The sequence below is a fragment of the Schistocerca americana genome, chromosome 1, assembly GCF_021461395.2.
Source record: "Schistocerca americana isolate TAMUIC-IGC-003095 chromosome 1, iqSchAmer2.1, whole genome shotgun sequence".
In the NCBI taxonomy this organism is placed as follows: domain Eukaryota; kingdom Metazoa; phylum Arthropoda; class Insecta; order Orthoptera; family Acrididae; genus Schistocerca; species Schistocerca americana.
Window position 1 is genome coordinate 372,390,839 of NC_060119.1, and position 26,525 is coordinate 372,417,363.

General features: G+C 50.1%; 2 protein-coding genes across 2 annotated transcripts in view; both read right to left on the reverse strand.

Moving 5' to 3' along the window:
• The window catches only part of LOC124551169, a 512,501-nt gene extending 502,500 nt beyond the window's left edge, over nt 1-10,001 (reverse strand). Inside the window, exons 1-2 of the mRNA XM_047126185.1 lie at nt 6,824-10,001; nt 4,094-6,745 (exon numbers count right to left, since the gene is read on the reverse strand). Of these exons, the coding sequence (XP_046982141.1) occupies nt 4,094-6,745; nt 6,824-9,478 (5,307 nt within the window). The 5' untranslated portion in view covers nt 9,479-10,001. The remainder of the gene's footprint in view (nt 1-4,093; nt 6,746-6,823) is intronic.
• The window catches only part of LOC124551262, a 476,485-nt gene continuing 459,614 nt past the window's right edge, over nt 9,655-26,525 (reverse strand). Inside the window, exons 5-7 of the mRNA XM_047126298.1 lie at nt 10,532-10,902; nt 9,826-10,159; nt 9,655-9,698 (exon numbers count right to left, since the gene is read on the reverse strand). Of these exons, the coding sequence (XP_046982254.1) occupies nt 9,655-9,698; nt 9,826-10,159; nt 10,532-10,902 (749 nt within the window). The remainder of the gene's footprint in view (nt 9,699-9,825; nt 10,160-10,531; nt 10,903-26,525) is intronic.

The following is a 26,525-nucleotide window of genomic DNA, read 5'->3' on the forward strand; positions in this document are numbered from 1 at the left end:
ATGACTTGTTGTTGTGCTAAATGTACGAGGTAGGTACTTGCACATCGAAGCTTTAAGTCTGAATGAGAGGCATTCATGGCTGACTCAGGGTAAGAGCACTGCATGAGAAGGGCGAGGGCCCGAATGAGTTCCGATGAGCCATTCAGTTTTGTTCTCACTGATCAACCAGAAATCAAGAAGTACAGCTTTTAAAGTCGAGAACAGAAACAACCAAACGACAACAGTAGCAAATAGCGTGAAGAGATTACAAGAACGTTTATTCTTGGATCGCGCAAACATATACAACGTGATTCCGTGATGTTACAAACTTTCACCCCCCCCCCCCCCCCATGAACCATGGACCTTGTCGTTGGTGGGGAGGCTTGCGTGCCTCAGCGATATAGATGGCCGTACCGCAGGTGCAACCACAACGGAGGGGTATCTGTTGAGAGGCCAGACAAACGTATGGTTCCTGAAGAGGGGCAGCAGCCTTTTCAGTAGTTGCAGGGGCAACAGTCTGGATGATTGACTGATCTGGCCTTGTAACACTAACCAAAACGGCCTTGCTGTGCTGGTACTGCGAACGGCTGAAAGCAAGGGGAAACTACAGCCGTAATTTTTCCCGAGGGCATGCAGCTTTACTGTGTGGTTAAATGATGATGGCGTCCTCTTGGGTAAAATATTCCGGAGGTAAAATAGTCCCCCATTCGGATCTCCGGGCGGGAACTACTCAAGAGGACGTCGTTATCAGGAGAAAGAAAACTGGCGTTCTACGGATCGGAGCGTGGAATGTCAGATCCCTTAATCGGGCAGGTAGGTTAGAAAATTTAAAAAGAGAAATGGATAGGTTAAAGTTAGATATAGTGGGAATTAGTGAAGTTCGCTGGCAGGAGGAACAAGACATTTGGTCAGGTGAATACAGTGTTATAAATACAAAATCAAATAGGGGTAATGCAGGAGTAGGTTTAATAATGAATAAAAAAATAGGAGTGCGGGTAAGCTACTACAAACAGCATAGTGAACGCATTATTGTGGCCAAGATAGATAGGAAGCCCATGCCTACTACAGTAGTACAAGTTTATATGCCAACTAGCTCTGCAGATGACGAAGAAATTGAAGAAATGTATGATGAGATAAAAGAAATTATTCAGGTAGTGAAGGGAGACGAAAATTTAATAGTCATGGGTGACTGGGATTCGAGAGTAGGAAAAGGGAGAGAGGGAAATATAGTAGGTGAATATGGATTGGAGCTAAAAAATGAAAGAGAAAGCCGTCTGGTAGAATTTTGCACACAGCGTAACTTAAGCATAACTAACACTTGGTTCAAGAATCATAAAAGAAGGTTGTATATATGGAAGAATCCTGGAGATACTAGAAGGTGACAGATAGATTATATAACAGTAAGGCAGAGATTTAGGAACCAGGATTTAAGCTGTAAGACATTTCCAGGGGCAGATGTGGACTCTGACCACAATCTATTGGTTATGAACTGTAGATTAAAACTGAAGAAACTGCAAAAAGGTGGGAATTTAAGGAGATGGGACCTGGATAAATTGACTAAGCCAGAGGTTGTACAGAGTTACAGGGAGAGCATAAGGGAACAATTGACAGGAATGGGGGGAAAAATACAGTAGAAGAAGAATGGGTAGCTCTGAGGGATGAAGTAGTGAAGGCAGCAGAGGATCAAGTAGGTAAAAAGACGAGGGCTAGTAGAAATCCTTGGGTAACAGAAGAAATATTGAATTTAATTGATGAAAGGAGAAAATATAAAAACGCAGTAAATGAACCAGGCAAAAACGAATACAAACGTCTCAAAAATGAGATCGACAGGAAGTGCAAAATTGCTAAGCAGGGATGGCTAGAGGACAAATGTAAGGATGTAGAGGCTTATCTCAATAGGGGTAAGATAGATACTGCCTACAGGAAAATTAAAGAGACATTTGGAGAAAAAAGGGCCACTTGTATGAATATCTAGAGCTCAGATGGAAACCCAGTTCTTAGCAAAGAAGGGAAAGCAGAAAGGTGGAAGGAGTATATAGAGGGTCTATACAAGGGCGATGTACTTGAGGACAATATTATGGAAATGGAAGAGGATGTAGATGAAGATTAAATGGGAGATACGATATTGCGTGAAGAGTTTGACAGAGCACTGAAAGACCTGAGTCGAAATAGAGCCCCGGGAGTAGACAACATTCCATTGGAACTACTGACGGCCTAGGGAGAGCCAGTCCTGACAAAACTCTATCATCTGGTGAGCAAGATCTATGAGACAGGTGAAATACTCTCAGACTTCAAGAAGAATATAATAATTCCAATCCCAAAGAAAGCAGGTGTTGACAGATGTGAAAATTACCGAACTATCAGTTTAATAAGTCACAGCTGCAAAATACTAACGCGAATTCCTTACAGACGAATGGAAAAACTGATAGAAGCCGACCTCGGGGAAGATCAGTTTGGATTCTGTGGAAATATTGGAACACGTGAGGCAACACTGACCGTACGACTTAATTTAGAAAATAGATTAAGGAAAGGCAAACCTACGTTTCTAGCATTTGTAGACTTAGAGAAAGCTTTTGACAATGTTGACTGGAATACTCTCTTTCAAATTCTGAAGGTGGCAGGGGTAAAATACAGGGAGCGAAAATCTATTTACAATTTGTACAGAAACCAGATGGCAGTGACAAGAGTCGAGGGGCATCAAAGGGAAGCAGCGGTTGGGAAGGGAGTGAGACAGGGTTGTAGCCTGTCCCTGATGTTATTCAATCTGTATATTGAGCAAGCAGTAAAGGAAACAAAAGAAAAATTCGGAGTAGGTATTAAAATAAATGGAGAAGAAATAAAAACTTTGAGGTTCGCCGATGACATGGTAATTCTGTCAGAGACAGCAAAGGGCTTGGAAGAGCAGTTGAACGCAATGGAGAGCGTCTTGAAAGGAGGATATAAGATTAACATCAACAAAAGCAAAACGAGGATAATGGAATGTAGTCGAATTAAGTCGGGTGATGCTGAGGGAATTAGATTAGGAAATGAGACACTTAAAGTAGTAAAGGAGTTTTGCTATTTAGGGAGCAAAATAACTGATGATGGTCGAAGTAGAGAGGATATAAAATGTAGACTGGCAATGGCAAGGAAAGCGTTTCTGAAGAAGAAAAATTTGTTAACATCGAGTGTAGATTTAAGTGTTAGGAAGTCGTTTCTGAAAGTATTTGTATGGAGTGTAGCCACGTATGGAAGTGAAACACGGACGATAAATAGTTTGGACAAGAAGAGAATAGGAGCTTTCGAAATGTGGTGCTACAGAAGAATTCTGAAGATTAGATTGGTAGATCACATAACTAATGAGGTGTTGAACAGAGCCCGCATCTCGTGGTCGTGCGGTAGCGTTCTCGCTTCCCACGCCCGGGTTCCCGGGTTCGATTCCCGGCGGGGTCAGGGATTTTCTCTGCCTCGTGATGGCTGGGTGTTGTGTGCTGTCCTTAGGTTAGTTAGGTTTAAGTAGTTCTAAGTTCTAGGGGACTTATGACCACAGCAGTTGAGTCCCATAGTGCTCAGAGCCATTTGAACCATTTTTTTTGTTGAACAGAATTGGGGAGAACAGGAGTTCGTGGCACAACTTGACTAGAAGAAGAGATCGGTTGCTAGGGCATATTCTGAGGCATCAAGGGATCACAAATTCAGCAATGGAGGGCAGCGTGGATGGTAAAAATCGTAGAGGGAGACCAAGAGATGAATACACTAAGCAGATTCAGAAGGATGTAGGCTGCAGTAGGTACTGGGAGATGATGAAGTTTGCACAGGATAGAGTAGCATGGAGAGCTGCATCAAACCAGTCTCAGGATTGAAGACCACAATTTTATTGTGCCTGGTGCATGTTCCATTTTAGCGAGTTTTAACAGGTTCTATTACTTTTTATTATTCTGATGATGGAAGCTTGACATCCGAATCGCGTCAATCTTAGTGTTTTACACTGTAAACAAGTGGTTGAGCCGATATATTTTTTAACATTGACATTCAGAACGACGACCTCTCATCCAGTATGGATAAAATCAAAAATCAGTGAATGTCGATCGCTAGGGGCGGAGTAGCGCAGCAGGCAGCAGCGAGCATAACTAACCTTGGCGAAGAGCGGGGGCGAGCTGTGCGGAGTGCTGCTGGCAGATCCGACGCCGCCTCCAGCGACGCCGGACACGCCCCCTGCCACACCGACGGGACCGCCGAATCCGGCAGCGACAGAGCCGCCCCCGGGGGCGGCAGCCGATCCGGCGTCGTTGCTGGCCATCTTGGAGAACGACGCCACCAGCTTCTGGTAGACGAGCGCGTTGTCTTTGGCGATGCCGCCGCCGTCGTCGACGCCCGCGGCGCCTCCGAGGATGCGGTCCCTGTCGGAGGCGGCGGACAGGCCGTCATCTCCGGGGCCGGCCGTGTCGAACTTGTTGATGATCTGTCGGCAGCTGGCCGAGATCTGCTCCTGCAGGTCGCTCCTGGCCGCCGGCGAGCCGGGAGGCGCCGCAGGTTGGTACGCGTAGGGATGGTACTGGTGGCGGTGGTGCAGGTGGTGTTCGTGCTGCGCCTCCAGGTCCGAGCTGGTGTAGTCGCTCGAGTCGTACGAGTCACTCCAGGTGTCCTCGCTGCTGAGGTACTCGACAATCTCGCGCACCTGGTCGTCGCGGATGCCGGGTACGGTTTTCATGAGGCGCGTCAGCTCGTTCTCGAAGTAGACCAGCTGCGGCGGCTTGGAGCGCGGTCGCACTCCGGGGCTGGCCTGCGGCGTCGACGTCGACGTCGCCCCCGTCACCCTCCCCGAGCTGTTGGCGCCCGCCGCCGCCACCATCGTCTTGAAGAAGGCGCGCATCTTGGACATCATCAGATTGGTCTCCTCGTCGGAGCTCCAGTTGTTGAAGCTGTCCTTGCGGGTGAGCGATGTAGCCGGCGGTGGCGGTGCCGGCTGGGACGCCTTCTCGTCCGACGCCGGCGCGGCCGAGTCGGCGAGGACTTTGCGGGCGGAGTCACTGTCTGCGGACGGCGTCTGGATCGGGGACGGTTCTTCCTTGTTGGCCGTGGTGGTCTCGCAGGTGGCGGCCGTCTCCGTGGCGGTCTGAGCCGGCGCATCGCTGCCGCCGGCGCTGCTGGAGTCGCTGCTGGTGCGCTGTTCCTTCAGCAGGTCGTCGCAGCTGCCGATGAAGCCGCTGTCCCGGCTGTGCTGCTTGTTGCGCGACGCCGACAGATCGGAGGGCAGCAGGAGGAATTCGGGCTGAGGCGTCTTGGCGCCGTCCTCGTCTTCCGAGGATTCCCTGTTATTGCCGCCGGCGGTGGTGGTGGTGGTCGCGGCAGTGGCGTCCAGCGACGCGGAGGGCGGAGTGGAGACGGACGTCTGCGGCGGTTCCTCCACGGCCGGGGACGGGCAGCCGCTGCTGCGGCGCTTCTTCTTGCGTTTGACGGTGTCGAACTGGCCGTCGGGCCGGTCGAAGGTGGTGACGGTGTCATCGTGCGCGCCCAGGCTGCCGCTCAAGCCTTCGGTCTCCGTGCTGGACGAGTCTTCGGTGGCGGAGAAGGGCGGCGCTTCCCCGCACGACAGCTCCGGCGTCACGTCGTGCTGCTGCTGCTGTTGCTGCTGCTGCGAGGGGCTGGACATCTGCTGGACAGACAGCTGGTGGCCCCTCCTGGCGCGCGTCACCAGCCTCTTGCGGCGCTGCTCGGGGGACGGGCGACCCTCGCTGTCGCTGCCGACGCTGCCGCTGCCGTCCGAGTCGCCGGCGCCCTCTCCGGACGGCCCCATGAATCCCATGAAGCCGGTCAGGAAGTACTTCTCCAGCCGCGAGGACGCCAGCGCCGCCAGCTCGTCCGCGTCGGCGTCGTCCCTCGGACTTCCGGGCCCCCCGCCGCCGTCTTCGCCGCCTCCCAGAGACTCCAACCCTTCGCTGTAGATGGAGCTGCAGGTGTCCGACATGGAGTCCAGCTCCCGACCGCCCCCACCGCCGCCCCCGCCGGGGTTGACCGGCGCGCCGTTGCCCAGCCGAAAGAAGAAGTACTTCTCCAGTTCCGAGGCGGAAGTGGGGCGCGACTTGCGCCCCGAACCGGCCCCGTTGCGCGACGCGTGCTCCACTTCGCTCTCCTCGCAGCTCTCCTCGACGATGGTGTGCAGGGTGAAGTCGATGGCGGAGCGGTGGTAGCCGCGCAGCTCTTCCTCGCGGTCCGAGTACGACGTCGCCGACCTGACCGCCGCGCCGGACTCGTCGCACGAAGAGTCGTCCGCGTCGTCCCCCTCCGAGGCCGTCGACGTCGCGAACTCGTCCTCGTCGCGGTCGCCCACCTCCTCCACCCACGAGTCGTCGTCGGCGAGGCCCTCCTCTAGGCAGACGACGGCCGAGAGGGTGTCGCCGCCGGTCACCACGTGCACGTCCTCTTGCTGGCGCGCCGGGATGGTGTCCTCCGGCGCGGGGGCGGGCTCCGCCAGCGTCTTGGTGACGAGCGGCCGCCTCGCCGACGGCGACGCCGAGCGCGAGCCCGCCTCCAGCGTGAGGGTGAAGTAGCCGGCGAGCCCGGAGGCGGCGGCGGCCGCGGCGGCCTGCTCCTCCCAGTTCGTGTGCCTCACCACCACGTCGCCCCCGCCCCCGGGGGCGGGGGCGGCGCCCGCCGGGACCAGCGTCGTCGTCTCGCTCGTGACCACACTGACCGACTGCTGCGGCGCGTCCTGCGTTATCATGACGAGGCTGGTGTAGCGCTCCGGCGGCGCGCCGCCATGCTGGTGCGCGTCCGCTCGCGTCGGGCTCCCGCGGCCGACTGCTGTTGCCGCCGACGCCGCCGCCGCCGTCGATGGAGGCGCACCTGGCGCCGCCGCTGCGCGCGCACCCTCGCCGTCGCGCCGCTCTTCCTCCTCGTCGCTCCCTTCGCCGCTTTCCGTCTCCTCCTCCTCCAGCTTTATCGTCCCCTCGCTCTCCGACGCACTTCTCGACCGTCTCGAGACGTCGGACTGCTCCGAAGACAACAGGTGCGCCGCCACATCCGGCTCCACAGGTTGTTCGATTTCCGACACTTCAAACTTCGCGGGCGCTTCCACCGACGACGGATTTTCCGCTGCCACAGTGGAACTCTGCTCCTCCACCTTCTCTCCACCTGTCACCGCCATCGAATCCTCACCGTCCGACACCCGGCCAGGACCTCGATCATTATCGACAACTGTCTTTCCCGTTACAGTTTCCGTCCCGCGTTCACGTTCGAGAGCGTGTTCCGCTGGTGCAGAATCGCCCGACGTCATCTCCGCGGCACTTTCTCCGACGCGCGTCGCACTGTCAACGGGTACTTCTGCCGCTGCAGAAGCCCCAGACTTTTCGGCGCCGATCGTGTCCACTTCGGCGTGCGCCACCGCTACCTCCTTCCGGGTACTGTCAGCGCTGTCCGCTCTGCACGGGACGGCCGACACCTCATCCTCGCGGACTGCCAGGCTCGCACTGTCGTACTCTCCGAAGAGAGCGGCGAGTGAAATGCAGGTGTTCCGCACGCCTTCCTCCGTGTCGTGGGTGGCAGCGGCGCGAGGCGCGCCTGCTACGGCAGCGGCCGCCGGCGCCATCTCTGAGCGCTCCGGCGAACTTCGTGCAGCGGCTCGGCCGTCGTAGTTGTCGGCGCGGCCGCCGGTCAGCGCCGGGTCGCTGCCCTCGTCGTCCAGGTGGCGTATGCGCCGCAGCACGACGCCGCCGAACCAGCTGTCCCGGAGCGGTTCGCCCCCACCTGCTGCCGCCGCCGCCGCCTTATCTTCGTCTCCCTCGCGAATTCCTTCACGTACCGCCGACTCTACGGCGTCCGAGTCCTCCGTCACGCTGCCGCTTGCATCTTCCAACTGCCCCGTCTCCGCTACCGCAGACTCGATATCGGCACCAGCGAGACGTCCAACTTCATCTCCTGTCACTGTCACGGACTTGGAGTCTTCGCCAATCCGCGTGACAATGCTCTCCGTCAGATCTTCGACGCACTCCACGACCTCCATAGTAATCTGAGGGCAACATTGCTGTAAATCACTTTCCTTTGCGGCCTCCTCTTTCTCCAGCGTCGGTAATCCGGTGTCCTGCGTCGCGGCTGAGTCACCGCCATCCTCTGCGTGTCCTGGGGGCTTTTGTTCGTCCTGTGTCTGCAGGGGGCGCTCGGTCGTGACTTCCGGCTCCTGCGGCCCTTCACCGGAGCCGCTGGAAACCGCAGCAACCACCGAACCTTCATCCTCCTTTCCCGGTGTCACTACCACTGCACCCTGCTCTTCCTCTTGCACGCCAGCAGTGGCTTCTTGCGTCATTACCGATCTATTTCCCTCGTCATCATTCACAACAAAATCATCTACGCATCCACTTAATTCCCCAGCCAACACTGCGTCATTATTTTCACCATATGTTTCAATTTCAACTGCTGGAACTTTGCACTCACCTTCATGAAACTCTGTTGCTTTTTCCACTGTAATAGCTTCCTCTTCTCCATCCTCATTGCTCTTCTCAGTTTCAACGCCATCCTTCCCTTCACTAACGACACTTCCGGCATTAATAGCACCACACTCGTTAACGTCACCCCGCGAAGCATGTACACGCTGTTCTCCAGTGTCGACCGCGCGGTCTTCCTCTGGAACAACTTCGATGTGCCTTAAGAGGACAACGCCGCCGTCTCCGGAGTCAAGGTCACTGTCGCAGCCACTGGTGCTGAAGGTGGAACTCTCTGAGTCGCTATCGCTGCTGTCGCCTGTATCGTGATGCATCTGCATTTCGTCACTCACACTGCCTTCACTTTCACCCCCACTCTCCTCTTCCCCGACCTCTTTGTCTCCATCACTAACCACTCCACCCGGGACAGAATTAAAATCACTCTCTCGCGCCGAAACGTCAGCACTTTCTCCCTCCAAATTCTTGACGTGTTTCACGAGCACAATTCCGTCTCCCTCGCTTCCCTTCCCTTTGCTATCGCTCTGGCGAGATGCATAGCCTGTTGCGGTCTCCACCTCCGAATTCTTGATGTGCTTCAGTAGTACAATTCCGTCGTCACAGCCTTCGGTGCCTGCAGGACTCGCTAGCTCTGACAACGCCGTCGGCCTGTTCGTTTTCTTCGCACCACACACAACTGTCTCTTCCTTACTTTCCGCAGTCTTCTCGTCACTGCCGAACGAGGCGTGCCTCAAAAGCACAACGGCGCCGCGCTCGTCGTCTTCCGCATCGGATCCTCCGGAAGACGGCTGCGCCAGCGCTTCGGGAAGACCCGCATCACTGCTGTCGTCGTCGCCGCTGTTGACGACGAACACTTTAGAAAACTCGCCGCCGGAAGACGTGGACGTCGTTTCGGACGCGTCGCTGTCGGCGCCGCTTTCGTCGCTGTCTCCACCCGCAGTGACCGTGTAGCAGCCGGCGGCCACTTGCGTGGTGACGGCGCCCTCGTCCTCAGAGTCCTGACAGGCTTCGGACGACGTCGAAGACGAGGACGACGACGTCGAGGACGAAGAGTGCAGGCGCTCCCTGGGGAGCGACAGCAACATCCGCCGTTGGCGCTCCAGTGTGTCGTCGGCTTCGGGACGCGGTTCTTCTGTAGCTGGCGGTGGCTCGTCACCTTCGGCGTCTTTCTCGCCCAGATCGAATCGGACACTGTTGGCGACCGGCGCAGTTGCACCGACGCTGCGATCACTAGAGACTGCAGAGTCTTCGCCACTCGGCTCTAGACGTGCCTCGGTGGTGGCTGAGACGGGTCGGGCAGCATTACTGCAAGAGTTGTCTTTGTCGCCGACGGGCTCACTCGTCACGCTGACGGTCTGAATAGCGTCCTGTTCGAGGGGTTCACTCGCGACCGTAATTGGCGGCTCTTTATCGACCGGTTCGAAACGCGCACTGCCGCTCACTGACTCGCGTGTGACGGTACGGTCGGCGTCGTCAGTGCTATCGGCGCGGGCCTTATCGGCGCTATCGCCCTCCGATAGCGAAACGCGATCGCGGCGCGGCGGGTCCGCCGGCGCGGAGATTACTTCGGCGACGGTGGCAGGTAGCTCCTCGTGCGCCCTCTCGTGCCGGATGAAGATCTCGCACGCGGGCACGGCGGCGAGCGCCCGCTGCGGAGACGCGCCCGACACGTCCACGACGGCGGGCGGGCACTGCACGACGGCGCCCGTCGACGTCACGGCGACAACGGTGCTGCCGGCGGCGGCCGAGATGAGCGGCGAGATGAGCTCGGCGGGCCACGAGCACGACCACGGGCCGACCACGACGCGCGAAGGGCCCGAGCCGGCGACGGGGGCGGCGGCCGAGTTGCGGATGCGGATCCGGACGCCGCCGGAGGAGGAGGCGACGGCGTCGGCGGGCGCCGCGGCGCCGGAGACGCCGAGCGCCGCGTCCTGCATGAAGTGGTTGTGGTGCGCGGGCGACCAGAAGGGCACGGGGAAGGGCACGGGCACGGGGATGGGCACGGGGACCGGCAGCACCGTGGCGGAGCCGCAGGCGGCGCACCAGGGACTGGCGGGCGCGCGCGTCGCCGCCGCCGAGGCCGCCGCCGCGGCTGCCCCCCCACCACCGCCGCCGCCCGCCGCCGCAGCCGCAGCCACTGCCGGCTCCGGCGGGGCGCAGTGCTGGTCGCACAGCGTCACCTCCTCGACGGCGCGCTCGCCGCAGCAGCCCTGCTCGAAGTAGTCCCAGTCGCAGCCGGCCGAGCTGCTGCTCTCCGTGTCCTCGTCCGCCGCGTCCTCCTCCTCCTCGTCGTCGTCCTCTTTGCTGGACGACGAGTCGGAGCTGATGAAGACCAGCTTGTAGTCGTCCACGTCCGGCGGCGCCAGCAGCAGCGGCTCGTGGTGGTGGTGGTGATGGTGGTGCTGGTGGTGCCGGTGGTGGTAGCGGCCGACGCCGCAGTAGTCGCTGCTCACCTCCGTCACCCTGACGCTCTCCACCACGCGCGAGCTGCTGCGCCGCGAGAACCGACCTGTCCCCAACACAACACTCCGCACTTGTAGGCGGCGGTCTATGTCACTGCAGTACCCAGCCACCGACAGAAGCATGCTCGAAGCAGTGAAGCACTCGACCGTCACCACAAACACCATCACAACAACAACAACCACCACCGCCACAAAAAAGCACCACCACCGACAACTCCACGTAGCAGAACTACTGGTCCTTGCGACACTCTCACATACACAGGATGAAAGAAATGTTTTGGACACATCACAGGGTCACTCGTGAAAAACTCGTAGGTCCACGAACTAGATTTGTTTCACATTATTGGTTTTCGGTTCGTGCCTATACAGCAATCTCAACAGGGGAAGACTATAAGACAGCGTGTTTGACGCGACTTTCGTGTCAGTTTTATGACACAAATGTAACGAGTCACTCATAATTCCACGAAGTAGATTTCTTTTCGTTTCACATTACTAGCTTTCGGTTCGCGCCTATACAGCAATCTCAATAGGGGAAGGACCATACGTCACCGTGTTTGACGCGACTTTCGTGTCAGTTATAACGTAACAAATGTAACGAAAAGACAACACCCAGTCGCCGAGCAGAGTAATTGTCTCCGTATCATCCTACTGACTGTCCCAGCGTCGATTAGACTCCGTCTGTCAATTTGTTCCATTGTCCCCCAAATTTGTTGCCACGAGTAGTGTTCTACATTACAGTTCGATTTCAGATGCTTGGCATTTCAAGTTGTCATAGTCTCTTGCAGATATGTATATCTCGTGTGATTCCTAAACGCTGAGTAGTATGAAGTTTATTCTATGTTGGTATTTTCTCGTATCTATTTTTTTTTGTGTGTGTGTGTGTGTGGCGGAGGGGGGGGGGGGGGGGGGGGGAAGGTCGAGGATGGTTGTTATGGATCCCGTCTTATATGTTTACGTTTTTCTGTTATCGTTATGTAGCACACAACATACAAATACGAGGAACCTGATCCACAAGCACACTTTCCAGAGTCAAACTCGCGTCATCATCTCGTCGTCTGTGTTCTATCCTTCACAGAAACGAACTTCAAAAAGCACAGAATAGTCATAAAATAAAAACAAAGACTTCCATACATATTATACAAGTGGAAGTATCCCGGGTTTCTCTCTGGTGTTTTCCTAGATATTTACAGTTTCTTTTTTGCAACATGTAGTTACAGTCACCCCAAAGGTTCATATGTCTTTCGTTCGACGCCCTGCGTCGACGGAAAGCAATGGTTTGTTTCCAGTTTTAAACGAAACGATTCTAAAGTAGAATTCTGCGTTATCATTCGATAGACCGATCGCAAATTAGTCTAGTGCGTTATTCGTTTTACGGATATGCTTTTTTTTTTTTTTTTTAAATTTGCTGGCTTTCACGTTTAGTCTAGTGCGTTATTCGTTTTATCCATAGGTTTCTTTTTAATTTACTGGCTTTCTCGACGTATCCATACAGCTATCTTAACATTGGGATGTCATTGTTGACAATACGAATGTAAGAGACAATAGGTTAGGTTCGGTTAGGTTACGTTTTACGTATCCATAAAACGAGTATCACAGCTGACTAACTTAGGTGCGCTCTATCAAATTATCACGTGAAATTCCACTTTCAAAATCACGGTATTTGTAACGGGAAACAAATCGACGCTTTCCATCGACAATGGGCGTCGCACGAAAGACGTGATATGCAGTAAATCTTTGGGCTGATTCCAACCACGCACTGCAAAAAAGAAATTGCAAGTAATTACCGAAACACCAGAGAAAATGCACCTGACGACTCTTAGGAGAGACATCTTGTGTATACCCTATGAGTGTATGTACGTTCTCCGTCTCTTCCTAAACCACTGGATCAATTTGAACCAAACTTGGTACACACAGCACTTACTGTGTGGGCAGAACTAATGCGCGGGCAAGAACCATCACCCTTTCAAAGGCTGCGGGTGGGAGTGAAAACTCTTCTACCCCTGAAGTTTCGTCCAAAGCTACGTTGGACATCTTCGGAAGTGCTCCTGGTTGTGCCGAGTCTTGCCGACTGATGAGTCGGACGTCGAAGAACGGCCTAAACACCGTGGAAAGTGGGCGTGGTCTGGAATTCACGTGATAGCAGAGAGAAACCTTGTCAAGGAAATATATAAACATGGGGATAATTTTAACAGAAAAGTAGAAGCCACGAAACTCAGCGATATATGGACAGTGGCGCTACAGAATCGATGAGATAGATAGTTATATTTATCCTTGACAAGGTTTATCTCTGCTATCACGTTAAATCCAGACCACGCCCACTTTCCACGGTATTAAGAACGTTCTTCGACGTCCGACTCGTCAGTCGGTAAGACTCAGCACAGCCAGGAACACCTCCGAAGATGTCCAACGTTTTCGACTGTTACAGGTATACACATACTCAACAGAGTTCTATGTTTATGCTCTTTAATATGCAACTGACGTAAGATTTAGAATTTACTTTTTACACTATACGTTTGAACACACACTGGCGGAGCAAGGGGCAGTGTAAACTTGACGAGACATTCTTGTAACGATTTGACTTCTGTCGAAATATACAAATGCAGTTTACGAACCTGAGTATTCCGGATGACCGCATGTATCAAGACACATTACCGACCCAGATTGGAAATGACATAACAATGCATCAAAGAATACTTCTTCGTAGTATGCGTCTTAAAATTATCTCAGTATTCTCTATAAAACGTTTACCATTCCTGGTGAGAACAAGAAACGGATGAGCGTAACCACTCTGAGATGTACGTACGACCGAACGATTTACTGACTGGTTCTCCTTCCACATGACGACCGTCGTATGAAAGACCTAAGTCTTCTGTTTTACGACAGCATGTTAATCCTTGTGCTCCCGTCTTGTACTGGACTTCCTGAGTCATGATAAACAAAAAGATACGAAATTTTTTGTTTTGTTTAATAATGCATCCAATTTTTCAATACGCCTAACGGCCTCCGTTGCAGGTACAGACATTATAATTTGCGGAAAGATCAGTTTTGTCTTATGTATTAAAAGACAAACCACACTGGACCTGTCTGCACCTCTGTATTTACACTCCCAAAGGCACCTTACCGTGTGTGGCGGAGGGTACTTTGTGTAGCATTGAAACTTCCTCCTTTTCCTGTTCCAATCGCGAATGGTTCACGGGAAGAAACATTGCTAGTAGGCCTCCATGTGACCTCTAAGTTCTCTACGCTTACCTCCATGGTGCTTTCGCGAGATATACGTAGGAGGAAGCGTTGTATTAGTCCACTTTTCTAGGAACGTAAGCTCTCGGAATTTTAACAGTACACCACACTCTGATGCAGAACGCGCTTTCTTCATTGGGTCTTCTCTATTCCCTTTATCAACCCTATCTGGTACGAATCCTAGATCATTAGCAGTAGTCAAGTCCTGGACAAAGGAGGGTTTTGTACGCTAGCTCCTTAGTGAGTGAGCTACATCTCCTTAGGATTCTTCAAACGAATCTCAATCTCGCATCTATCTACTTGAGTCTCATTTCAAATAGGCACCCCGCTCATGCAATTGTAGTTGGTAGTAACTTCAAACTACTCTCTATATGTTGGCAAAAATACATGTTTAGGGCCGTCGGTAGGCATAAAACATCATCTGAAATTGTGCTGAACTCTTTCTCAGAAAATTATTTTGAATAGTTAGTTCAGGAACCCACTGGAATTGTAAAATGTTGCGAAAACGTAGCTGATCTCTTAGAAACAAACAATCCTGACCAAGTAAGGAGCATCATCACAAATACAGGGATTAGTGAACACGCGGTTGTTGTAGATAGACTGAATATCCTAACGCCCAAACCCAACAGAAATAAAAGCAAAATACATGCATTTAAAAAATCATATGAAAATTCAACTGACACCTAACAAGACAGTGTCCACTGCTTCTAATCTGACTACGCACGCATACACCAAATGTGGTTTGAATTCAAAGAAACAGTATCGAGGGCAGTTGAGAGATATGTACCAAATAAATTAATAAGAGATGGTACTAATTCTCCATGGTACACAAAACATGTCAGAACACAGTTTCGGTGAAACTAAAGCTGCCATAATCGGATCTTAGGACACATACAGGTTACAACTAGGCAACTATTAATATCACCACTGTTTGCCTTGATGTTGTAACCTGTTTGTGCCCTAAGATCCGATGATGGCGGCCTTAGTTTCGCAGAAACCGGTAATCATGGAATAAAAAGAGTTCCTGTGACCTTGGCTACCAGTTTATTGTTTTACGAATTTGTGAACGACCGACCCATCACCTTCGAGCGGTAGAAACTTTCTTCCCCGGAATACTGACTCCGACGTAGAAAATAACCACAGGACAGACACACACAGGTGCGGCCAGGAAAAGTCATTTTACAATATTAAACAAGATTTTTATTCAGAAGAAGTTACTGCACACACTTATAAATTCGTGTCTGTTTATCAAGCACTCTTACCAAAATCTCATAACAATAAGCTGGAAATGTCGATTTCGAATCTGGATAAGATTTCACACAGGTTTACACCTCCGTAACAGAAGTCCCTAATGCGTTTGTGTCGTGGAGTCAACTATGGGAAGTAATCGGTACGTGTCCAGATGATGGAAGAAATTTTCAGCTAAAGTATTTGACCAGCAGGTGGTGGCGTAAAGTTTGAGATTATCAGACTGCGTCCCAGTTGCGTGGATTAAATTTGAAACCCCTCTGTAGCCGCTAATTTGCTCGGTTAGGAACGTTAAGCGCGGCGGTCTCCTTATTGCTACTCGAGTGGTGTAGGCCATGTGTCGGCACGAGGTTGCAACTTTCTACTTCTCTCATCACCACACGAGGTGCATTCAAGTTATAACATATCCGACTTCTTTTTTCCCAGGACTGAAGACTGACAAAAACATGCGGTTGGTCTTAAAATACGGGTGCACTCGTTGTGAATGCGTGATAGAGATGACAGCACTGTACAACACACAGACCTCACAATCCATTGTGACAATGGATGAGACACGGATGCGATTTTCCAGAGGTCTAAATGGATTCCTAAAGAGGTGTTAGCGGTGGCCCTGGGACCATGACGTCGATGTTGTGAATTGTTTATGGCTGCAAGGAGCCGTCAAATGAACAAAAATAGGGGTAAAGTTTGGTGAAAAGACATAAAAGGATCTGTTTGGGGATTATAACTGCTCATACTTTGAACTTTATTTTAGACTTTCAATACAAAATAAAATTAAATGGGACTGTCACAATGGATGAAAACCAAGTCTCATTCATGCCGTCATCATGCATCGACATTGCTTGGTATGTTGTCAGGCGCGAAGCCTTGTTGTCGTCCGTCAGCTTTCGTGACGACCACCTGGAGGACACTTTTCGTCGTTTTAAGGATCAAAAACAGCCCCCACTCTCACAACTGCCTCGTGAGGTCTGTGTGTTGTACAGTGCTGTCATCTCTATCACGCATTCACAACGAGTGCACCCGTATTTTAAAACCAACCGCATGTTTTTGTCAGTCTTCAGTCCTGGGAAAAAAGAAGTCGGATATGTTATAACTTGAATGCACCTCGTGTGGTGATGAGAGAAGTAGAAAGTTGCAACCTCGTGCCGACACATGGCCTACACCACTCGAGTAGCAATAAGGAGACCGCCGCGCTTAACGTTCCTAACCGAGCAAATTAGCGGCTACAGAGGGGTTTCAAATTTAATCCACGCAACTGGGACGCAGTCTGATAATCTCAAACTTTACGCCACCACCTGCTGGTCAAATACTTTAGCTGAAAATTTCTTCCATCATCTGGACACGTACCGATTACTTCCCATAGTTGACTCCACGACACAAACGCATTAGGGACTTCTGTTACGGAGGTGTAAACCTGTGTGAAATCTTATCCAGATTCGAAATCGACATTTCCAGCTTATTGTTATGAGATTTTGGTAAGAGTGCTTGATAAACAGACACGAATTTATAAGTGTGTGCAGTAACTTCTTCTGAATAAAAATCTTGTTTAATATTCTAAAATGATTTTTCCTGGCCGCACCTGTGTGTGTCAGTCCTATGGTTATTTTCTACGTCGGAGTCAGTATTCCGGGGAAGGAAGTTTCTACAGCTCGAAGGTGATGGGTCGGTAGTTCCCAAATTTGTACAACAATGGTGATATTAATAGTTGCCTAAGATCCGATGATGGCGGCTTTAGTTTCGCCGAAACCGGTAATCATGGAATAAAATGAATTCCTGCGATTTGGGTCCCAGTTTATTGTTTTACAAGCATATAGATCGCCCCCACATGAGCACAATGTGGTCCCTACAAAATAGTTCCCAAATTTATTGTGGAGGAGATGTAAGGGGATGGCTCAAGCGCAAGGATTTTCGCGGAACGGCGGGCTGTCAGGGGCCGCAGGTGTTTCCAAGCACTTGTTAGAGAATATAGGGGATAGACGTTAACAAAGCTCTGAAAGCAGACAATTTTTTGCACTGGAATAATTATTGTTACCGTTGAATGGTCAATGAAATTGCCGTCATGTGATTACTGAACCTCATAGGCCGAAAGGGCTAAAAGTAAAATAATTTCGTGGGGCCATCTGGAGGTCGTGAAATACGGGAATCGGCCGATCGCCCTTGCGGTGTGTAGATGGGGTCATGTGGCCTCTGGGGTGGAAGCAGTGTTCTGAAGTTTGTTTCTGAAGTCAGTGGTTGGTGACCAACCAAGTTATTCTGTCAGTACAAGAATCGAAAGCGCGTTATCGTCAGCCAGTGGAATCCTGCTCAGACACTTCCCGCCTTTATAGGAGAGTGCTGCCGTTAAGCGTGTGTGCAACGTTCAATACACAGAGGGCACGCACTGGGTTGCGCAGCTAGTAGCAAGCTGGACGGTAACGTTTTAGTGAACGAGACTGGCTTTGCAGCGTTTACTGGAAGCCAATAAATTAGATTTGTCTCAGTAGAAATTTGAGAGTGCTATTACTGTGTCACCCCTTCACTACTGACTTTTCAGTGTACTCCTGTTTTGTTTTTGTAGTATTGTTCAAATGTTCAAATGTGTGTGAAATCTTATGGGACTTAACTGCTAAGGTCATCAGTCCCTAAGCTTACACACTTCTTAACCTAAATTATCCTAAGGACAAACACACACACCCATGTCCGAGGGAGTATTCAAACCTACGCCGCGCTCAGCCGCACAGTCCATGACTGCAGCGCCCTAGACAGATCGGCTAATCCCGCGCGGCTTTAGTAGTATTATCGGTAGGTGTTGGCAGCAGTCAGTTGGAGCCGAACACTGAACTACTGGCGGTGAACGTAATCCAATCCAGTGACCGGATCTGTGAATCTTTCCTTAAAACTGTTAGATAGCTACTGCACCTTTAATTATTGACGGTGTAGATGTGGGCAGTTTAAACCTCACTCCGGGTTGAAGTGAGGGTGACGATTTTTATTTAAGACACAATGGAATTAAAGACCTTAGGTGCCCAAAGGCCACTGATTTATATCAATGGGGCAAGTCGAAAATTTGTGCCGGACCACCGGTCTATGTGGCCGAGCGGTTCTAGGCGCTTAAGTATGGAACCGCACGACCTCTACGGTCGCAGGTTCGAATCCTGTCTCGGGCATGGATGTGTGTGATGTCCTTAGGTTAGTTGGGTTTAAGTAGTTCTAAGTTCTAGGGAACTGATGACCTCAGATGTTATGTCCCATAGCGCTCAGAGCCATTTGAACCACGAAGCCACGGCAGCTCCGAGGCACGGACGAAACTAAAATCCCAATATTAGCGGTATTCAAAGGCTACAGAAATGATAAACTAGGAAATCTCCCACGTTCCTTATACCCACGACTCTCCCACCAAGATGCAGTACGGCTCTTCTTTGCAGCTCGTTTCCATCGAGCGCCTTCATTTACTCGCGAATAAACTGGCAATAAGCCCGCCGGGTTAAACCGCGGTAAATGAGAACCATTACCGCTAAAAGCCTGGAGCAGTGGGCGCCAGAAGCGAAAAGCGGAGGCAGAGCAATCGCCGTGGAGCTATGCTTGCTGGGCGGGCCTTCAGTGATGACGGAGCGTTGCGACTCGCAGACAACGGATCGCCTCGGCTCAGCTGGCAGCTGGCGTGCGCACCGCCTGGCGTACCACCTGCCGCGCCGCGGGACAGGGTGCTGACGTCTCTCGAGCTGCGCCCACTCCCCTAACCTTGTCGGCATCGTCTACTCCACTCTTTGTATTTTCTTCTCTTCGTTTTGTCAATCCTCCTACAAGGACCCGACTCTGGCGCGAATTGTTTGTAGCAGAGGTCCTCGATCGCCTTTGACCTGCGTGCCCTTTCGACCCGTTGCAAAGTCATCGCAATCTGTCTTTGTTTGTTTGTTGAGTACCTTATTAATTTTAATTTGGTGAGCTGTTCCTTGCGGGAGGGGTGATCAAAAATCGTCGCCGAACGGATCGCCTGCGATGCCGCACATGTCGAGAATGGCATGCAAAGGAATATACACTATGCTTTCAATTTTTTGTTTGGGGCATAGATGGACCTTGCCGTTGCTGGGAAGGCTTGCGTGCCACAGCGATACAGATGGACGTACCGTAGGTGCAACCACAACGGAGGGGTATCTATTGAGAGGCCAGACAAACGTGTGGTTCCTGAAGAGGGGCAGCAGCCTTTTCAGTAGTTGCAGTGGCAAAAGTCTGGATGGTTGACTGACCTGGCCTTGTAACACTAACCAAAACGGCCTTGCTGTGCTGGTACTGCGAACGGCTGAAAGCAAGGGGGAACTACAAAAAATGTTCAAATGGCTCTGAGCACTATGGGACTTAACATCTGTGGTCATCAGTCCCCTAGAACTTAGAACTAATTAAACCCAACTAACCTAAGGACATCACACACATCCATGCCCGAGGCAGGATTCGAACCTGCGACCGTAGCGGTCACGCGGTTCCAGACTGAAGCTCCTAGAACCGCACGGCCACACACGCCGGCGGGGAAACTAAAGCCGCAATTTTTCCCGAGGGCATGCAGCTTTACTGTATCATGGAGAGCTGGATCAAACCAGTCTCTGGACTGAAGACCGCAACAACAACAACAACATAGATAAAATAAAGCCAGCATCAGTCCAAAAACTGGAATGAACACCATGGTACGAGACGTGTTTTTTAAGTATGTACTGTTTTGAAATTTAAAAAAGACGTGCTAAGATATCTCAATAATTTTATTTTTACATGAAAGCCTGTACCTCAATCTACTTTTCTACATGATTTCCGTCAATATTGAGGCACTTGTCATAACGTTGTACAAGTTTTTGAATACCCTACTCACAGAGGTCTGCCGCCTCACTTGTTAACCACTGCATCACCACTGTTTTGACTTCGTCATCGTCTTGAAGACGCTGACCGCCCAGGTGTTTCTTCAAGTGCACGAACAGATAGTAGTCACTGGGCGCATGATCGGGGCTGTAAAGAGGTGAGATTCACCCAGAAAAGTGAAGTTTAAGCAAACAATTTCTGCCCGAAAAATCATGTTCACAGTTTTTTTGGGACAGAAAAGGAGCATTGCTTGTGGAATTTCTGCCTCGTAATGAGACAATCAATGCAGCAGCTTACTGTGAGACATTGCACAATCTGCGCCGTTCAGTTCAGAACAAAAGTTGAGAAAGGGTACCGTTTGGCTGCAAGACAATGCCCGTCCGTCTGTGGCGAATCAGACCAAAGATCTCATCACATCTTTTCGATTGGAAACTCTAGATCATCCTCCGCACAGCCCCGATCTTGCGCCCAGTGAGTACTATCTCTTCCTGCGCTTCAAGAAACACATAGGCGGTCAGCGTCTTCAAGACGATGGCAAAGTCAAAACAGTGGGGACGCAGTGGTTAACAAGTCAGGCGGCAGACTTCTATGAGGAGGGTACTCAAAAATTGGTACAACGTTATGACAAGTGCATCAATATTGACGGAAATTATGTAGAAAAGTAGATTAAGGTACAAGCTTTCATGTAAAAATAAAATTATTGAGATATCTTAGCACGTCTTCTTTTAATTTCAAAACGGTATTTACAAAAAAAAAAAAAAAAAAAGGCCTCGTATTTTATCAGATGTGTCCATGTTGGAGATGGTATGCTGTTACATTCAACCAACGTCGGAACTGACTTGCCAACCATTTATAGGGGACATACAGTTTAACGTGGACCCGTAACCGGTGCAGCTCTGCAATTTTTCAGATCGAGAAACATTGTCAGGGATGAAAGAAGTGATAAGTGACAGATTAAAGAACTGGGACTGAGAAGGGAACTGAAACCGAGATCTTTGAATCTGTAGTCTGGTACTTCAATACTGAACCGCCGAGGCACACATCGTACCAGAAATAAATTACAGATAATTGCCAACCGACGGTTCTGAATTAGGGATGGGCGATGATGATCGGCATTTACAAAGTCACGTTCGACAATGTTCCGGGATGCATTACATGTTCTCACCTCTTGCCATACGAGTGTATATCAAGCACTGTAGAACATGATCGTTTTGGTGTTCCAGGCGTCATTGTGTGGTTCAAATGGCTCTGAGCACTATGGGACTTAACATCTGAGGTCATCAGTCCCCTAGAACTTAGAACTACTTAAACCTAACTAACCTAAGGACATCACACACACCCATGCCCGAGGCAGGATTCGAACCTGCGACCGTAGCGGTCTCGCGGTTCCAGCTGTAGCGCCTAGAACCGCTCGGCCACCCCGGCCGGCGTCATTGTGTGGGGAGGGATAATGTTGCGTGGGTGTACTGACCTCAAAAACCTTGAACACGATACACACTACGGTCAACATTATTGTCACACTATTCCTTTCCCGCGTGCAACTTTTCAAGCGGGCATTCGGCCCTGACTTCATTTTTATGGATGACAAAGCGCGACCGCATCGAATAGCGCAGGTGGAGGATCTCTACGAATGAGAGAATATTCGGCGAATAGACTGGCCTGTTCCGACTTAAATCCCATGGAGTACATGGAGGATGCGTTGGGGACTGGTGTTGCAGAATGTCCACACTCACCAATGAACGTCCTTTGTCAACCGCGCTGCAGCAGAAATTGAATGCCCTAGTACAAGTACTCTTTGCTAACCTTGTGGCTGGCAGAAGAGCGCGTTGCAGACTATGGCTTGCCTTCCGTGGTGATCACAGACGCTATTAAGAACGCTGTCCAGTTGCTTGTAATTTCCGGGGGACTATCATGAATCGTGAAGATTTCAGTGTAATTATTGTCTTTGACTAAAAGTGTCTTTTATGTTCCTGTCATTGCGTATTTCTTTCAGTTCGCTTCTGTACTGCACCGTACTGTACAGTAGTGTACTGTACTGTAACAAGTTATTGTATGTCCATTCTTGTGACTGATGGTCTGTGGGACTTCGGGCCTTTACTTACGTCAGAAAATGGAACATCTGCAACCGTCGTTATGGTGTTACACTAAAACACCAAAGAACTGGTATAGGCTTGCGTATTCAAATACAGAGATAAGTAAACAAGCAGAATACGGCCCTGCGATCGGCAACGCCTGTATAAGACAAGTGTCTGGTGGAATTGTTAGATCGGTTATACCTGCTACAAAGGCGGTTACCAAGATTTAAGTGAGTTTGAACGTGGTGTTACAGTCGGCGCACGAGCGATGGGACACTGCATCTCCGAGGTAGCGATGAAGTGGGGATTTTCCCGTGCGACCATTTGACGAGTGTACCGTGAATATCAGGAATCTGGTAAAACATCAAATCTCCGACATCGCTGCGGCTGGAAAAATATCCTGCAAGAACGCGACCAACGACGACTGACGAGAATCGTTCAGCTTGACAGAAGTGCAACCATTCCGCAAATTCCTGCAGATTTCAATGCTGTGTCTTCAACAAGTGTTAGCTTGGGAACCACTCAGCAAAACATCATTGATATGGGCATTTGGAGCTGAAAGCCAACTCGTGCAGCTTTGATGATTGCACGACACAAAGATTTACCGCTCGCCTGGACCCATCAACACCGATTCAGGACTGTTGATGACTGGAAACAAGTTGTCTGGTCGGACGAATCTCGTTTCAAATTGTATCGTGTGGATGGACGTGTACGGGTATGGAGAGAACCTCGCGAATTCATGGACCCTGCATATCAGCAGGGGACCGTTCAGGTTGGTAGAGGCTCTGTAATGGTGTGGGGCGTGTGCTGTTTGAATGATATGGGACTTCTGCTACGTCTAGACACGACTCTGACAGGTGACACCTACGTAAGCAACTTGTCTGATCACCTGCATCCATTCATGTTCATTGTGCATTCCCACGGAACTGGGCAATTCCAGTAGGACAATGCGACACACCACACGTCCAGAACTGCTACAGAATGGCTCCAGGAACACTCTTCTGAGCTTAAACACTTCCGCTGGCTACCAGACTCCGCAGACATGAACATTATTGTGTATATCTGGGAAGCCTCGCAACGTGCTGTTCAGAAGAGATCTCCACCCTCTCGTACTCTTACGGATTTATGGACAGCCCTGGAGGATTCATGGTGTCAGTTCTCTCCAACAGTCCTTCAGATATTAGTAGAGTCCATGCCATGTCGTGTTGCGGCATGTCTGCATGCTCGCGGGGAACCTACACGATATTAGACAGCTGTATCAATTTCTTTGGCTCTTGAGTGTATTTTATCATACTGCAACCAGATTCGGTGGCTGAATACATCCTCTTCAGACCTTATCTGACGCGGAAGAGATGAACTCAAATCGTATGCACGATCCCATCTATGACCAAAATCTACGAACTGACTTCCGTAGAATACTGTAACAGCGATGTTGTCTCTGCAATCCTGTTATTCTGCGGAAGCCAGTTCGTAGATATTGGCCACTGGTGGGATCGTGTATACGATTGGAGTTCACCCCCCTCAGTTAAGGCCTAGAGGTGGTTTATCGAGTCACTGAAACTGATTGCATTATAATAAAATAACATCAAAACGACGGCTGCCAGCGTTTCATTTGATTACGTATGCTGTAACAGTTTTTTTATGTGTGGTCCAAGTTCCATAGAGCTGTAGTACTTGTCAGTGAGATCTCACACGAACGTTACTTTCATCCTTGAGTTTGGTACAGCAGTGTGGTATGGTTAACAACTGCGAGAAAATATGAAATGTCTCCAACCAGTCTGAAGCACATGAAAGGTAAGTCAGACACTCCACTTAAAACGTCCGTGCAGATAGGCCGTCGTCGAAGTATAAAATTCTCCCCTGACGTTTCGCCTCCGACTGCGGGAGACATCCTCGGAGGTACAGCGGCGAACTGCGAAGGGAACTCGAGGAAGCGCTGATTATATAGGCAGCACAGAGGGCGCCACTGTCGATCACGTAGCGTCGGCTATGAGATTGTCTCTGCTAATGCCAACATTCTCCATTGAAAGTAATCGATCGTCACGCTTGCGGTGCAACGCTGACATCCAGATTTCATCCAGTTTAACACCTTCGTCTTTCGTGTTAAAATTATTACGGTGTTTATCAATCTCGATAGCCTCTCTATACATGCGTGCATAATAATACAAGGTTTTTGATATGACGCTCGTCTCCCTGAATTTTATTTCATGATCACCTTCCTGGTAAACATGTTCCGCTACGGCAGATTTATTCCGTGTGACTCAGGCGGCAATTCCTCTTATGTTCAACAAGACGGGTGTTCACACTTCCTTTGTGGCACCGATATAAACCTGTCCACAACTACAAGGAATTTTATATACCCCCGGTGTAGCGAAAGGGTGTCGTGCAACTTTTGCCGATCTTAAATATTCTTTTATTTTCCTGGTGGGTCTGAAAATAGTTTCCACCCCATACTTGCTTAAAACTTTCCCAATGCGATCTGTGACCTTACTAACGAACGGAAGAAAAAATTTGCCCTTGGGCGACTGTTGTTCGTCGTTGCTCCTGATTCTCTGCCTAGAGCGAAGTGTTTGATCTATATCCTTGCTAGAATAGCCATTCTTCACGAAAGTTGACCGTAGATGTTCAATCTCATCTTTTAAATAAACAGGTTCACAAATTTTGGACGCCCTGTCTACCAAGGTTTCCATTACACCTCTTTTTGTCTAGGGTTCTGGTTTGAATCTATATGTAGATAACGATCAGCATGTGTGGCCTTTCTATACACCTTGTGGTCCAACGCCCCGACCCGTCGTTTAATCACAGACACATCCAGGAAATTCAATTGCCCATTCCTTTCCCTCTCCATAGTAAATTGGATTTTCGGATTAATGCTGTTTAAATGTGTCAGGAAGGCATCCAACTCCTCTGCTACGTGTGTCCATACTACGAACGTGTCATCGTGTCATTAATTCTGTTTAAATGTGTCAGGAAGGCATCCAACTCCACTGCTCCGTGTGTCCATACTACGAACGTGTCATCGTGTCATTCGTAGTATGGACCGACGGAGCAGAGGAGTTGGATGCCTTCCTGACACATTTAAACAGCATTAATCCGAAAATCCAATGCACTGCCTATATAATCAACGCTTCCTCGAGTTCTGTTAGCAGTTCGCCGCTGCATCTCCGAGGATGTCTCCCGCAGTCGGAAACGAAACATCAGGGGAGAGTTTTATACTTCGACCACGGCCTATCAGCCCGAACGTTTTAAGTGGCTCTGAGCACTATGGGACTTAACATCTATGGTCATCAGTCCCCTAGAACTTAGAACTACTTAAACCTAACTAACCTAAGGACATCACACACATCCATGCCCGAGGCAGGAATCGAACCTGCGACCGTAGCAGTCGCGCGGTTCCGGACTGAGCGCCTAGAGCCGCTAGACCACCGCGGCCGGTAAGTTTTAAGTGAAGACATCGACCATAAATATAATAGACTGGCTCTGTCGTCATTTTCGTGGCTCCAACATCTCTGGGCTAAAGTCATGTGAATGTTGCCAAAACATGGTTGCTTCGTGTTGCGCTTATGGCTGTACTCAGCGTTTTGTCGGGGAAAATAGCATTACATTTCACGTGTAAGTGTTTCCATGATTGTGCAGATGCGTTTATTGGAATCTGCTAAAGTGACTTTTATATGTTTTTTACACTTGAAATAGAGTATCACGTAAATTAAAGCGTTGAAAGTGATGCCTGTAGCCGGCCGCGGTGGTCTCGCGGTTCTAGGCGCGCAGTCCGGAACCGCGCGACTGCTCCGGTCGCAGGTTCGAATCCTGCCTCGGGCATGGGTGTGTATGATGTCCTTAGGTTAGTTAGGTTTAAGTAGTTCTATGTTCTAGGGGACTTATGACCTAAGGTGTTGAGTCCCATAGTGCTCAGAGCCATTTGAACCATTTTTTTGATGCCTGTAAAGTCAGACTCATATTACATTTTGGAAAGTATCTGTGATAATTCGGTTACAGAAGTAAGTACAACTGTTTCTCGTTCCTACTCATAAGTTCCCTAAGGGTGAAAAATGAAGGCAGCTTTGGATACAGGCCCTGAATCGGAAAAACTTTAAGCCATCTGCACATTCGCGCCTTTTTGTATATACAAGTGAGATTATAATAATGTAAGAGCACCTATACTCGACACATGAAGAGAATTTTTTTTCTTCGTTCTAATACTATTAAATAAATGTAGGCTCTAAAATTATTTTCGGAAACTTCAAAGTCTCACCTTTCATCTAAAATATCTTTATTTTTTTTTAAAA